Source organism: Phacochoerus africanus, chromosome 1, assembly GCF_016906955.1.
Source record: "Phacochoerus africanus isolate WHEZ1 chromosome 1, ROS_Pafr_v1, whole genome shotgun sequence".
NCBI classification, from domain to species: domain Eukaryota; kingdom Metazoa; phylum Chordata; class Mammalia; order Artiodactyla; family Suidae; genus Phacochoerus; species Phacochoerus africanus.
The window spans coordinates 53,889,954-53,905,649 of NC_062544.1; the positions used below are offsets into that span (position 1 = coordinate 53,889,954).

The 15,696-nt window shown below is 38.3% G+C and overlaps 1 protein-coding gene across 1 annotated transcript in view; it reads left to right on the forward strand.

Annotated features, from left to right (window-relative positions):
* The window catches only part of PLCXD3 (phosphatidylinositol specific phospholipase C X domain containing 3), a 169,876-nt gene extending 161,389 nt beyond the window's left edge, over positions 1-8,487 (forward strand). Inside the window, exon 3 of the mRNA XM_047766460.1 lies at positions 6,920-8,487. Within this exon, the coding sequence (XP_047622416.1) occupies positions 6,920-7,073 (154 nt within the window). The 3' untranslated portion in view covers positions 7,074-8,487. The remainder of the gene's footprint in view (positions 1-6,919) is intronic.
* Positions 8,488-15,696: the final 7,209 nt, after the last annotated feature.

Here is a 15,696-nt window from a genome sequence, read left to right on the forward strand (position 1 = left end):
TTCCATAAATAGATACTAAAGTATTAACATACAAATTCAAAGAGAATTTAGTCATCTCTTCAGATTACGTAACTTCACCAAGAAATATTTTCCTTCATAATATTAGTGAAAGTTATCAAATTTCTGCTAGTAACTTTTTGCTTATAAAGGTGGAGCTGATATGAATAAATCAATGAATGGATGAACAAGAGGGCTTCTTAGAATCTCGCACAATCTGAGAACTTCAAATGGAACTTCTTTTTTTTTGTTTATTTTTGCTTTTTAGGGACACACCCATGGCATATGGAAGTTCCCAGGCTAAGGGTTGAATCAGAGCTGCAGCTGCCAGCCTATGCCACAGCCACAGCAACACGGGATCCAAGCCACATATGTCTGCAACCTATACCATAGCTCACAGCAATCCTGGATACTTAACCCACTGAGTGAGGCCAGGGATCAAACCTGAATCCTCATGGATACTAGTTGAGTTCGTTACCACTGAGCCACAACGGGAACTTCAAAGGGTACTTCTTAAACTCTTTACTTATATGTAAAAAGAATACAAGTTTCAGTGTCATTAGATGGTAGACTTTGTATGGAATTAATATTAGATTCTTCTTTGTATGGTAAAATCAATGAACTCTTATTTGAACAAAATCAAGGGCAAACCTTTATGTACATATAAAGGGAAGCTCAGCCTTCACAGCTTGTCAAAGGAGTTCCTTAACAATCCAGCCAAGCACTTTCCTGTTCCTCCTTTATTCCAGTCAGTCCCCTGAGTGTCCCCACACCTCCATGGCAGCCACTCTCTGGTCACCTTCTCTTTCCTAATCAAGATATCTCTTTCAAGTACATATGCTTAAAAAAAAAACTTTATTGAGGTCTGATTGACATTTAAAGTATACATGTTTTGGAAACAACCCAAATGTCCATCAACAGATGATTGGATTCGGAAGATGTGGTATATATACACAATGGAATACTACTCAGCCATAAAAAAGAATGACATAATGCCATTTGCAGCAACATGGATGAGCTAGAGAATCTCATACTGAGTGAAATGAGCCAGAAAGACAAAGACAAATACCATATGATATCACTTATAACTGGAATCTAATATCCAGCACAAATGAACATCTCCTCAGAAAAGAAAATCATGGACTTGGAGAAGAGACTTGTGGCTGCCTGATGGGAGGGGGAGGGAGTGGGAGGGATCGGGAGCTTGGGCTTATCAGACACAACTTAGAATAGATTTACAAGGAGATCCTGCTGAATAGCATTGAGAACTTTGTCTAGATACTCATGTTGCAACAGAAGAAAGGCTGGGAGAAAAATGTAATTGTAATGTATACATGTAAGGATAACCTGACCCCCTTGCTGTACAGTGGGAAAAAAAAAAGTATACATGTTTAATATACACAACCCAGTGAGTTTGGAGGTAAATATATACACATGAAACCATCACTCTCAAGGATATAAACCTAGCCATCACCTCCAAATTTTCCTCCTGCCCTGTTATCAGTTTCATTATTTTTATGTGTGTGTGGTAAGAGCATTTAACATAGGATCTACCCTCTTAGTGCATCTCAGTATACAATACCATTTTGTTAGGAGGACATGATGTTAAGTGAAATAAGCCAGACACAGAGAAAAATAAATACGTGATCTCACTTACATGTGGAATTGAAAATATTCAAATTCACAGAAAGAGAGAATAGAATGATGTTTATCAGGGGCTGGGGAAGGGGATAAATGGGAAGTTGACAATTAACTGTTATACAAGATAATTAAGTTCTGGAGATCTATTATACAGTGCAAATTCTATTGGATGTGCTGTTAACTTCTCTTGAAATGCCTTCCTTCTTTATCTAAAGAGTAATGGTCAAGCACAAATGTCACCTATTTTGGGATATGTTCCTTAAATTTCCTCAGAATTTCTGCCAAGGAAATAAATGAGTTTACCTACATGCTCCCCCAGGATCCTATGCTCATGCCTGTTATGCCATATTGTATTGTCATGATTGGTTCATACTCATTTTGCTTGTTGAGCTTTGGGACAGCTGCGACCAGGATTTATAGTTCAACATTTGAGTTAAATAGATGTGCTGTTTTCCTTTGGGGTTCTAGATATTGTGGCAGGTACAGAGGATCTATTGAAAACTATGATATAATTTTTGTTTTTTGAGAACTGCACAGGTACTGATAGAACTAGGCATGGAAATGTATAACCTGAATGCCATGTGCAACGTACAGTGATAGAACTGTGCTGAAGGAGTGTAAAGCATCAAGAAAAGAGCTCTTGCCTCAGATTTGGACAGGAGGGACTGAGACAATGCCTGGGCCCAGTCTTGAAGGGCAAGCAGAAATTAGACTAAGAAGGGTACTGGAAGAAGGAAGGGTATTTCATATAGAGAGATATCCTATAAAAAATAAACAAAACTGGGATTCCCATTGTGGCTCAGTGGGTTATGAACCCAGCTAGCATCCATGAGGATGCAGGTTTGATCTCTGGCCTTGTTCATTGGGTTAAGGGTCTGGCGTTGCCATGAGCCATGGTATAGGTAGGTCGCAGGCATGGTTCTAATCCCACATTGCTGTGACAGTGGCATAGGCCGGCAGCTGCAACCCCAATTCAGCCCCCAGCCTGGGAACTCCCATGTGCCACACTTGCAGCCCTAAAAAGAAGAAACAAAACAAAAACAAAAACACCAGTCTGAGCCATGAAACTACAGGTGTGTTTGGGAAGAAACACAAGCATTTCAGTATTATCAGAGAATGATGTAGGAAGTGGCAACAGATGAGGCTGAAGAGAGGTGGGTGTGGTGGATGGTAGAGAGAGGTCTAGAAGGACTCAAGAACTAGGTGTATCTTGTAGGTGAGAAAGGACTTTATGGTTGTTCATGGAGAAGAAGGATGAACTTAGCTGAGAGAAAGATTGTTGTGACTATAGTGTAGAAAAGGCACCAAAAGAGAGTCAGGGGCAAGGCTGTAGCAACATTTCTCTGAGAGAGTTAAGGAACGTCTGAACCCCAAAATGGTTCTAGAGAGCTTCATCTAGAATGCTGTCTTCTACATGGTGCAAGATGTCTTTGTTTAATGAATGAATGGGTGATTTTTAAAAATTAAAGATTAACCAGTTTATCTTATATAATTTGTTACATGGAAACAATATTTTATTACCGTCAGAATAGACTTTTCAATTTACTCTAATTACAAATACAGAAATTGATTCCTGGGAGAGCAAATAAAAAATTTACTCTTTTGACATAAAAAGCACAGGTATATACAAATAGTATATAAATAGATACACACTCTGTCTGTAGTATTAACTTTTTATGCAGGAGGAGGGTGAGTAGGAAAAAATATTTTAAGAGGCTCCATATGGGGAAAATAATGAAAAAAGTTTTAAAAAGGCCACTCTAAATAATTACTGTAGCTTCAGTGGCATTTGCTAGTTTTAATCCAGTATCCTGAATCTTTTTTTTTGACATAATTCTACTTAAGTCTGTCTGAGTATTTGAGATTCAACTTGGCATTATCGTGTGTTTTGTCTTTGGTATCATATAGACTTTAGAAAAGTGTATCTGAACAGAAAAATAGAAATATTGCTGTGACTCAGGGAAATGACATTTTAAATGTAAAACTCATATTTCACCTGAGGACTACAAGCTATTCTATAACGAGATTTCATCAATCCTCAAAGCAATCTAGTTTATAAAGAAACAAAGAAGAGCACTCATATTCTAGCATCTCTCTAAGAGGATAAGAATTAGCTATTCTAAATTCAGCCTCAGGAATTTCAATCTTAGAGTAGTAAAGAGCATCTGAGTTGCTGTTTCTGTGATGATCATGGTTCTAAGATGGGACCTTGGTTGCTCAGGAACCTCCCATAATCATGTACCCTAGGGATCTGGTAAACCAGCTACGTAGTAAAGTTAATACAGAATCAGCCCTGGCCTCAGCATCACTCTTCTCCACCTCTAAAGATGAGTATGTCTGCCAAACAACCATTCTTCCCAGGAAGTGCACCAGTTCTGATACTTTTTCCAAAGAGTATCTGCCTTTTCTAAAATGCCAAGGTGCTACTGCATTCACAACAGAGATACATCATCTGCTCCAGCAGGTCTAGAGGAGAAAGTAATGGAATTCAAACCTGCGTGGCTGCACACACATTGCCACAGCATCTGTCTTTCTAATGAACTGAATACACCTGAGTCTGTGCTCTAGAGACCCAGATTTTTCAAGATAAAATTCTCTTCTGAAACTGTTGCTGTGAAGACCAAATTTTCTCCACATGCCAGTCTATTCTCTGGCCTTGGGCCTTTTCGAGCCATGTTATGCTATTGTAAAAGTGCTTGGGTTCTCCTCTCTCTATATGTACTAAAAAACAAATTTATTTGCTAAAAAATATGGATGAGAATTTTTAAGGTACTACCCATGGATTAATGTGGTCCAAGACAGTTGATTCAGTTTTGCCTGGATGGATCAAACCAGTCCCATCTATATATGCTTTCTGAGATGTGGAGAAAGGGGAATATATTACATTCCATGCTTCAGCCTCACAAGCCGAAAGGAGCCTGGTTTTCTTTTCATTTTCTTTTTCATGACACTATAATGCTCCTGACTTTCATCCTACTTGATTGAATCAACATTTGTACCCATTCTTTTAATGTTTCTGATATTCAAATTTTCTCTTCTCACCCCTCTCTATACAGTCTTCCCAGGTAATGTTATCCACTTTCATAGCTTTAATTATTCTTTCTATATGATGGCACTTGACCAGCTCTATGTCCCAAATACCAGAGCCGTACTTAAGTACCAATTGAGATCTCAGCTCATGTGTTCCAAAGTCACCTCAAAATCAGCATGTCTCATACTAAACTTAGCACATCCACTAGAAAGCCTTCAGTCCCATCTTTCCAGGATTACTGGATGATACTCACCTGCCAGAATACTAGCAGAAATCTAGACATCATTCATGGCCTCTTTCTCTCTCTTCATTTACATCCAATCCCACACCAATCCAATGCTGTAGTTCTGTGTCCTCATTCTTTTCAAATATAACAATTGCTGCTATGTAATAGTTACGCTGCAATGCAGGCTATCACTCTCTCTGCTCTAGATTCCTTCCCCAGCTCTCTAATTGTCAGACCTGATGCTAGTTTTGTTTTCTCCCATTCATTCATTCATTCATTGCCTTCACACTGAAGGCAAACCATTCTCTCTGAATCACAAATCTAAGCATATTATTTTCCTGGTTAACAGCTTTCAATCGGTCTACATTTCTGAAAGCCCTCTGTTATCTGGTTCTTTCTTATTTCTCCAACATTTTTTTTTTGTCTTTGTCTTTTCAGGGCTGCACCTGCAGCATGTGAAAATTCCCAGGCTAGGGATCAAATCGGAGCTGCAGCTGCCAGCCTACACCATAGCCGTAGCAACGCGTGATCCAAGCCACGTCTGCGACCTACACAACAGCTCACAGCAATGCTGGATCCTCAACCCACTGAGCAAGGCCAGGGTTCGAACCCTCATCCCTATGGATGCCAGTCAGGTTCACCAAGCAGTGAGCCACAACAAGAACTCCTTATTTCTCCAACATTTTTAAGACTTCCTTCTTTGAGATTCTTAATTTCATCATTCTCTCTTCCCCCCTCCCCTTCTCTCTCCCCCTCCCTCTCCATCTCATCCAGGAATTTAGTGTCCACATGTACTTCCTCGTTCTTTCTTTGTTATTGCACTATCACCGCTCAGACGGCAGTTCAGGTATCCCTTTCTCATGACAGCCTCCCTCCCTGCACCCTGAAGTCTTAGCGGTTTCTCTCCAATGTGCTGTTGTAGGATATTGCATCTTTACCAACATCTCCTGGATCTGTCTACATGCCCTGTTCCTAAGCACATGCTGTACTTCTGTCAGTGAATGAGGAAATGCTGTTAACTCTGTCTGAAAATGCACTGCATCATCCTCCACCCCAAATCCCACCTTTACCCAGCTAAATCTTAATCCCTCAACATTTAGAGAGTGCTTTTCTGAAAAGGTTTCCCTGACTTTGTAGACTAGGCTAGGAGACTCTCCACTATGCTCTCATGGTAATGAATCATCGTTTATAATTAAGCCAGATCACAACACTCTTCTGCTGAAGGTCTTCCAAAGATTCCCTATTTCACTCAGAGTAAACCTCAGAACCCCATAATAGCCTACAGTGCCCTATAGGAGCTACCCTCTTCTCTTCATTCTTCCCCTAACTTTATCTTTCTCCTTCTTTTATTTTATTCAGTTTTTAAAATTATACTTACAGTTGTACAACATCATCACAACCTAATTTTAGAATATTTCCATCCCAAACCCCCAGTCCACCTCTCACCCCACCCCTCGCCACCTGTCCCCTTTGGTAACCACAAATTTTTCAAAGTCTGTGGGTCTAACTTTATCTTTCTTTTACCAAATTTAGGCATGCTGCCCCTTTAGGGCCATGGCAGGAGTTTTCTTAGTGAAGTTTCACTATAAATTCTCTTATCTGAGATGTCCAAAGATGGAGTCTTATATGGACCAGTATAGTGATGACAGTCATAGCTCCATATCCTCATGTTCCATATCTGCACATTGATCCTGAGTTGGTTAAAATCACAGATGTGGAAAGTGAGGATAAGAAGGGCTGATGCTACTACTCCATTTTGTATAAGAGCCTTGAGCAATCCAGGGATTTTGGTATCTGTGGGGATTCCTGGAACCAATCCCTTGTGGATTTGAGACACGGCTGTATTTCTCCTGCAGAGTTTCTTCAGAGATTAAGAATTTACTATTCTGCCTTTATCTCCATTCTGTATCTGTAATTGGGGAATTTATGTTAATAAGTTAGAAAACTAAAGGAAATTCTAGGAATTGTGAGCTTGAAAAATAATCTTTCCTTCTGTGACTTCTCCTTTTTCTTTCCCTTTTCAGGGCTCTTCCTGCCATGATGCAGTGGGTCCGCATGCAGAAGCCAGGAGAAAGTGGCATCAATATTGTCACTGCCGATTTTGTAGAACTTGGTGATTTCATCAGCACTGTCATAAAGCTCAACTATGAATTTGATGAAGGAGAAGCCAACACTTGATAGTACCATTTGGAGTGTCCTTGAATAAGATAGAGAAGACTCACTGTATTAGGCATATTATCTATTAACACTGATTTTCCTATTCCACTGAGTCTCTGAGGGAATAAGGGCTGAAAGTGGGTGGGAAAGGGGAGAAAACATTTCTTCAGTGATTATTATCATATTCTTCCTTACTATAAATATTTCATTTCCCATTTGATGAGCAAAACCTACTTCTAGTGTTAGGGATTTAAAAGAAAGACTAGCCAATTTTGTTTTACAGAATTAGTCTTTGTAACTTATGAGTGTTTACCTCCTTGTGTTCTGATTTCAACCTAGCGCTCCTACACTGTATCCTCTAAATGAAACTTTCTGCTCCCTCTCTTGCTCGCTCTTTTGAATCAGATGCTATGTGGGACTTAAAATAATTGAATGCCCAACATAACGTATATTACATTGTTGTACTGAAATTTACTTGTTTTGTGGGACTAGGTAAAATATTCTGTAGTCTGCAATCTTGCTAACCTTTGGACACGGACAACATGCATTAAATCAGCTTCTCTGCATCAGTAATAGTGGAGGCCATAATCCATAATTTTGTGTTATATATAGAAAACAATAGTGTTTCACAGTATTTCTACTTAAGGCAGCTATAAATATAGAGTAAAAACTTTTGTGGAAGAACTATTAGTGCCAACTCCATAGTGAAAAATGGGGATGGGGAAGGAGATGGATGTCATTTTAATTTAGAAATCTCTTAAATACATTGTCCCACAAATGCCCAGTAAATGACAAATTATGGCAAGAGTGTTAAAAATCAGAAAACTCTGAACTCTTACAAAAGTTCTTCTAACAATTTTCTTGACTGGAAAACAAGGAAGAAGGGGATGAAGTGAAAGTTTGCACAAACTTTCCTATCAAATTGAGATTTGCAAATACGTGATTCTAAATCACAGATTTTTAGGAACGTATTTTGAGAAACTTTGACTTGATTTACGTGATGTTGAAGAAAAAGGAAGGGTGGCAGAAGGAATTAGGGTAATGTTTTTGAAGTCATGTCCATGAATTCTCAAGGATCCATGAAACATCCGTAGGAGAATCTTAAATACATGTGATCTGGGCAGACCTACTAAAAATTGGCACTGACCATAACTTTTGGTTCCTTCCTACTCCGGGGTCAAGTTTGAGGCAGAGGTCAAAGTTTCACAGAAAAGGTGTCTGCCATCCACCATTGATAATTCAGATGTATGAGGAAGAAAAATGGTAAAGCAATTTTGGGCATTGCTTCCCCTTTGGTGTCTTTGTTCTGTTTCACATTTTTAAAAAATCTTAAAAGAGCATGATTACTCTTACCTATATGCCTCACAGGAATACTGTGTGTCATTTATAAAAATCTATTGTTGCTGATATTCTTACAATTATGTATTATTTTATCTTCATGGGTATTTTTAATTTTTTTATGGCCACATCCATGGAATATGGAAGTTTCCGGGCCAGAGATTGAATCTGAGCCATAGCTGCGAGCTAAACCGCAACTGTAGCAATGCCAGATCCTTTAACCCTCTGTGCCACAGCGGGAACTCCCCATTTCATGTTTAAAATAATCACATCTCAGTAGTTTCCTGAGAAAACACAATCCATGTAAAGTGGGGCCATAGAAAAACAAAAGCATGCTTTCAGCTTTTAATTAATTTAAATATACCACATACGATTTAATCTCTTAGTCCTAGGTGAAGGATGTGATTCCATGGTTATATATGTCCAAATTGTAAATAATTAAGAGTTGATTACAAGATTATAAATACTCATTATCAGAATATAGTATTTATTAGCAACTCTGGGGAAGGAAGAGAAATTATTTACACTAAAGAGAACGTTTATGAAAAGGCTGTAGGTATGTGTGGTGATCCAGTAGCATGCAGGTATGTTCTACATTCCAATTGTGTGTATCTGTCTCTTCAGACACATTATACCAATATACACCTGCTCCTGTTCAGGCAGACACACAAATACACACAAATATCCATAGTCAGGGACAGACACAGTGACAAGTCTTCTTTTCAAATGAAAATGTTGATAGTACTAAATAACTGAAGACCAAAATACTTCACAATGTATGAAAAAGAGTTGATGAGATCTTTGAAAGTAGAGTAGCTGATCATATTTAAATATTTTTGTAAAAATATTCTATCTTAAGACTTAATTACATACATATATGGTTTTCTTTCTGCTTTCCCTCCTCTTGCAGTTTTGTCACCGTTCTCTTTCACCTGCTCTTTATGTGCAATTGAATATGAATCCTTTTTAAAGAACTATATAGATTATTGAAATGTATGTCCTGTAAAGTTACTTTCTTGGGCAAGTTTTTTCCTGACTATTCATTATTCATCCCTCAGGAGGATCTTTAGCCAAGCACACTTGCAATGACACAGGATTTAACTTATAAATACATGAGTAAACAAATCTTTCAACATATTGATGAAAAATGAATAAAATACAGAGGTAACTATGTTGTATTTTCTTGAACTTAGATGCTTTCTTATAATGTTTGCTTAGAATTAGCTTCATCATATTTGTCATTTGGGTGCTGGAAAAAACAAACATGCTGAAGCATTTAGCCTAACTGTGTAGTTTCTCAATTGGAGAAAGCTTTTAATTGCTATTAATGATATACACATAGAGACCTTGTTTGACAAAAGATACTTCCAAGCCAATGTTTGGTTTCCATGTGGATATGCAGTACCTATGTAGCAAGCACTGGAAATAAATGGACTTGCCTTAATTTCTAAAGGAGGGATGGCCACATAAACCATGGGTCCTCCAGCTAGAGGAGGAGTTCACTAAGAGAGATTCCTTTGAAAGGGAAATGTAAAGAAGATGCCTATGGCTGTCTCTATCCATTGGCTCTGCCCTGGAACACTCTTAGGGAGCAGGCTGTGGGTCTTAAATAGAGAGATGAGGGTGAGGACAAGTGGTATGCAATCAGAGCTTACCCTCAGCCTAAGCTTCTCTGTCTTAGCTGGGCATTGTATTTCCAGAGAGTTAGAGCACAAGGGCTACAAATAGATCGCTCCCACCCCCTCGCCCGGCCCAGTGGTAGGAGATACATGTTGGTGCACTTTTGTTTTACTTATTTCTTTCCATCACAAGTCCTGCAAGGCAAAAAAACAGAAACGCAATCCAACCTTTACCCAATCTACAGCAGGAAATCAAAGGAGTAGGTGGGTGAGATGAGGGAAAATATGCCAAGAGTATCATCTGCTTTGCTTTCCTGTCTGTAATTTTGAAGGACCAATATGGTGAATACTCCTGCCGTTATCCTGTATGTCTCCCTTATTACTACACAATCATTTGAATGCAGAGAATGAGGAGGCATATTTTAGAAGCCTTAGGATATTTTATATGATGACCTCAATATTCACTTTCAGCCATACTGGGAAAACTCAGTTTTCATGGAGCACCATCTAACAGTGAATGTATTAGAGCATAAAGGGTTTGGTGTGTACACACACACCTGAGTGTGTACACACATGTAAACACACACACATGACATGCACATCTCACTCACACATTATTCAAGCTGAAACTCCACTCAAATTACTCGACCTTATTCTATTGCCATTTTAACTCTTAACATCAATATCTCCTATGTAAGTAGGCACAGATATAATTCAAATATTTAAATATTTAAGATGCAAAAAACCAGTAGAAAACCAATGAAAAAATGAGACTGTCATGAATAAGAAATGCCTGGCAGTAATAGTCTGCGTTGTCAATTACACTTCAAGCTGGCGAATCAAAGACAGACTTAAATAGAAATCACAAACAATCAAACACCATAGCTTGGCTTAACATTAAGTTCTTTGAGGTTCTGACATGTCTTAGCCAAGGTTACCCATTCAGGATCTCCCCTGTTCAGATTCCAGACTGGAAAGTTGGAAGTCTCAGGAAATGTCTGTTTTTGTGAGTTTTTCAGTTCTACTATTTTAATGATCCAATGACACAATCTTCTAACCTTTGGTTGCTCATCTAAATGAAAGCTCCATAGGTAGAGTGTTCATGTTTTGAATTGCTAATAGAAAATAATGCTAGTATCCCTCAGGACATGCTACACAAGGTTTTTAAAAGTAATTTGTTTTACAGCACTTTAGTCTTTTCAGCTAGATTTCAGTGACACAATGGTGTAAATGCTGTAATTGCCATAACTTACTGGTGGCTCCTGTGTTACATACATTTTTAAATAATGCTCTAAATTGTTTCTTTTCCCAATGACGATAAAATGTTCTGCAGACTTTGTAAAACATGTTGATTGAGTCTGTTGAAAATTGTGCAATTTGTATTTCATTTGTGATACTTTTTTGTAGGTATTAGTTCTAAATGTGCACTTGTATGATTCAGAAGTACGTGCTTGTATGTGGTATGTGTGTGTGAGTATACTGTATCTTATACAAAATCAAACATCCTAAAGAAAAAGGGCACATTATGACCAGCCTTAATTCATTGGCATTTTTGTTATTGTTGCAATTAGAGATTTAAATTTAAAAAGAAATTATGTTTTTGTTTAAAATGGCCTTTTAAAAAAATCACATGAAGAATGTGCTTGCTTTCATCTTCCTTTGAGTTCCCACAAGGAAATAGTCCAGCGTGTGGAACATCTACTGCTCTTTAAGTTTCAAACATCAATTAACTTTATTAACGTCATCAACATGCAAAGAAATTAAATTCAGATTGATTTTCATCAACAAGAGAACCAGTGCACTTCTGAAGTTGTTCTTCTGAACATGGAACCCATTTTGCTTGTAAGGAAAAGTTTTCCATACAAAATTGTTTCTCCAAACCATTACTCCTAAAAAACTGGATCTTCTCAAGTACAATGAACTGTCTTGGCTCTGTGAGAGTCACTCAAGACCCATCAACATTAGGTGGCACCAATATGGTTCCCTTAGCATAAAGCAGGATACAACGCTCTTAAAGTTTTGCTCTCTGCCTACGTGTAGTTTAGTAATAGAAAATGAATCACTGATTTAAGGATCTGCAGGAGGATTCATGTCAACTCCCACAAATGCATTATGAAGGCCAAGTCAAACATAGCCCAGATAATCAGGCAAGAAACTGTATAAGATTAATGCCACATTCACTGGCCTGTTGTAAGGTCTAGAGTCTTTCTCCCCGCCATCAATCCCTTAGGTAACATTTCAAAATAGTTGGGAAAACCAGAAACACACCCACACATTAAAAAAGGTCCTGGTAAGTAGCCCCATGTTTTAACTCACACCAGGACCTCCTTAAAAATATATTATCTTTTTCTCCCAGAGAGGTAACTAATCCATTACTCTTCTCATCAACACCTCCCCACAAATTAGTTTTATCAGATTAGAACCAGTCATCTCTGGAAATGTAGAAAATTTGACATAAAAAGGGACTCTCTTGATTGCCTGCTGGAGGAAGAGAGAAGAGTTTGAGATATAAATACAGCTCAGTTGTACTTACTCAGGAGACTGAGTAGAGACTGGGCAGCAGGTGGGAGATAGGATGTAGTTCCTCCCAATTAAGCTAGCACCTGACAGAAACAGACTCACCAAAACAGATGAAAACAACCAGCACTTTTTCTGCCAAGTTGGAAATCCAAGACGTCCCAGAGTAAGAACAGTGAGATCAAAGTCCAGTTTCCAGAAGAATCTGCAAAGAATAGAACCATGTCAAAATTCCTAAAACAGAGTTTTCAAATACTGTTGTATCCAACAGTGAACCCCTGGCAGAGTCTGAATGTGGATGGACTTTCAAAACATGTTGGTAGCTACATCCTCTCTTGAAATTTGTGTAAGTGATAAGAAGACCCAAATCCCTTAACGTTATCATTTCCATCTCATGGCCCCTGCTTTTATATATCTGTGTTGATTCACTTCATGTCTAAAGGATGGGAATTTGCCTAGCTGGTGACATTTCCTTCATGAGACACCAGAAATTCACCAGAGGGAGACAGATCTGTGCCTTCTCTTTTTAGGATCTGGTCATTGATACTTTAATAAACGTGGCGTTAAAAAAAAAAACAACAAAAAAAAAACAAACATGCCTACAGTTCTGTTTAGCAAATGTGAATTTTTTTGATAAGGTTGTGTTCTTAATGTAAAAAAAAGTTTCTGTTTCTTTGTATCCAGTGAAAAGCCTAATAAAGTCCTGATATCAGTTATCTTAATTTTTTGTTTCATATTTATCAATGCTGCATTATAGCCTCAAAGTGGATCTCTCAAACAAGACATGACTCAGAGCAACAGAAAATATTGTTATTTTTAAAAATGTGGATCACAATATTAGGATTTCCTTTGTGAAAGAATATATACTCCACTGATAAAGGCAAAGCCATGAGTGCTTCCATTACATCAAAGTTAGATATCTCTGAAGTTTGGTGCTTTTAGCTTCTAATATTGCCACAAGAAAGGACAGTATCAATATAGCTATGTTAATACAGTAATATTATAAAACACCATCTTGAAGTTAAAAGCTTAAGGTGAAATATACTTTTGCTGAACCTCCGCTATGTCTGATGCGTGAAATATCATTTTAGAAGTGAAAATGTATTTCACCAAATAAACTCTTCATGTTGGGTTCAAATTGGTCTTAAAACAAAATTTAAGCATGGTAATAGTATTATAAAAACCCAGCCAAAAAATGTGATCCAAGATTGTTTTTGAGGTTGAACTTGAATATAAATCCCCCCAAAGTCTCTGCTTGTTATGTACACTGGCAAATTCATCTCCAGAACTTCAGATGAAACTGCTCTTTCTTGGTAGGAGAGGCTGACTTCATAAAGGAAAGCAGACCCCATAAAATAAAGTATCTCCTGTGCACAGGGTAAAGATGATCCTTCCCAGGTCAAAGGAGTACAAATATCATCTGGAATTAGAGGAAATAGTGCTTTCTTAGTGGAAAGTAATACTGTGGCTTGATGGCCAATTTCAGCATGGGCATTCAACGCATGGTTCAGTATAAACCTGTTGTAATAAGCTGTAACAATAGCTGCGCTGGAATTAAGTGGCAAAACGTGAACCTAAATGTAACTAGTCATCTTCTACCATACTCATCTTTTGGTCCTGTGGAGAGAAATATTCCTGGAATCATATGGAGCTTTAGGCAAAGGTGAACAACATTAAAACCACGTTAAACTGTATAAAGTGGGACTTTGCACCCTGAGTGAGGAGTAGAGGGGGGCAGTAGAGAATTCCAGTGCTGGCAGCTCAAAGCTTTCCTTGGCAGAATGTTTATCCTCCACTTACACTTTGACCCTCAGAGGAACATGTAAGCTTGACCTCCTAGGGTCTCCTTGACCTGAGAAATAATGAAGAAAAAATCTTTTGCCTCAACACAACTGCTCAGCTACCATTAAATTTCACTCTTTCATTATGCAGGGAGAAAAAAAATGCCTGTAGACTGGTTTCTACTTCATAGAGAAAAGGCAGAAAATCCTCATTTAGAACCAATAAATCTTTTCCCATTGGACTAAAAGGTTATGAATCTTTGATTTAAGCTTTGAAGGTAAGAGGCACATCTTTGCTATTTTTGTATTCCCAGGGCATAGTAGTTATTAAAACATGTTTGGAAACAATGAAATGAAATCGTGACTTGTTATGACCCAATCCAATGGCAGACAAGTGCTCAATAGGGCTGTGCACATTTGGAGCACTGCTGGATGGCGATGAGGGTTCAAAAATCACCAGGCAGTATCCTTCACGTCTTGTATTCCTTGGAGAAAAACTGACAATTTTGGAAGACTTGAGAGGAAACTGCACTGCATGGTAGTTTCTCTTCAAACACTCAGATCTTTTCTCTTAGCTGTAAAGTCAACTCTAAATCTTTGTGAAGAATATTCACCCAGGGGAACTTGTGTTATGATGCATCTATTTAAAAGGAGCTGAGAAAGGGTACAGAAGGGGATTATATTTTGAGCTTCAACAACTCTCTTGTTAATTTTTCCCATTCCTCAGCTGCTTGTAGATACAAGAGGGGTTGCATGAATACATTAACTGAAATTCCACAGGCTCCCATTCCCACACAAGGGCTCTGCTCACACCCTTTGGGAGATTGTCCCCTTCCCCACACTTTTCTGAATCCCCAGATGTTTTCTTTTTTTGAAAAGACTAATTTATTTATTTATTTTTTAATTTTCTTATAGTTGATTTACAAGCTTCTGTCAATTTCTGCTGTACAGCAAATTGACCCAGTCATACACATATAGATAGATAGATATAGATATAGATATTCTTTTCCTCATATTATCTTCCGTCGTGGTCTATTGCAAGTGATTGGATAGAGTTCCCTGTGCTGTACAGCAGGACTTCATTGCTTATCCATTCTAAATGTAATAGTTTGCACCTACTAACCTCAAACTCCCAGTCTACCCCATGCCCTCTCCCTCCCCCTTGGCAACCACAAGTCTGTTCTCCATATCTATGAGTCTATTTCTGTTCTGTAGATAGGTTCACTCAAATGTTTTCTGTGTGTTGAGTAAAACTCCATGGTTTCTGGCTACTGGCTGCTGCTGCTATCTCATCTTAAATCCCCGCCTGCTAGTCATTGCTCATTCTCCACCAGAGCCAGCAGTATACCCAGTTGACACTGCTTACCCCCAACGGAGTATCACTACAGA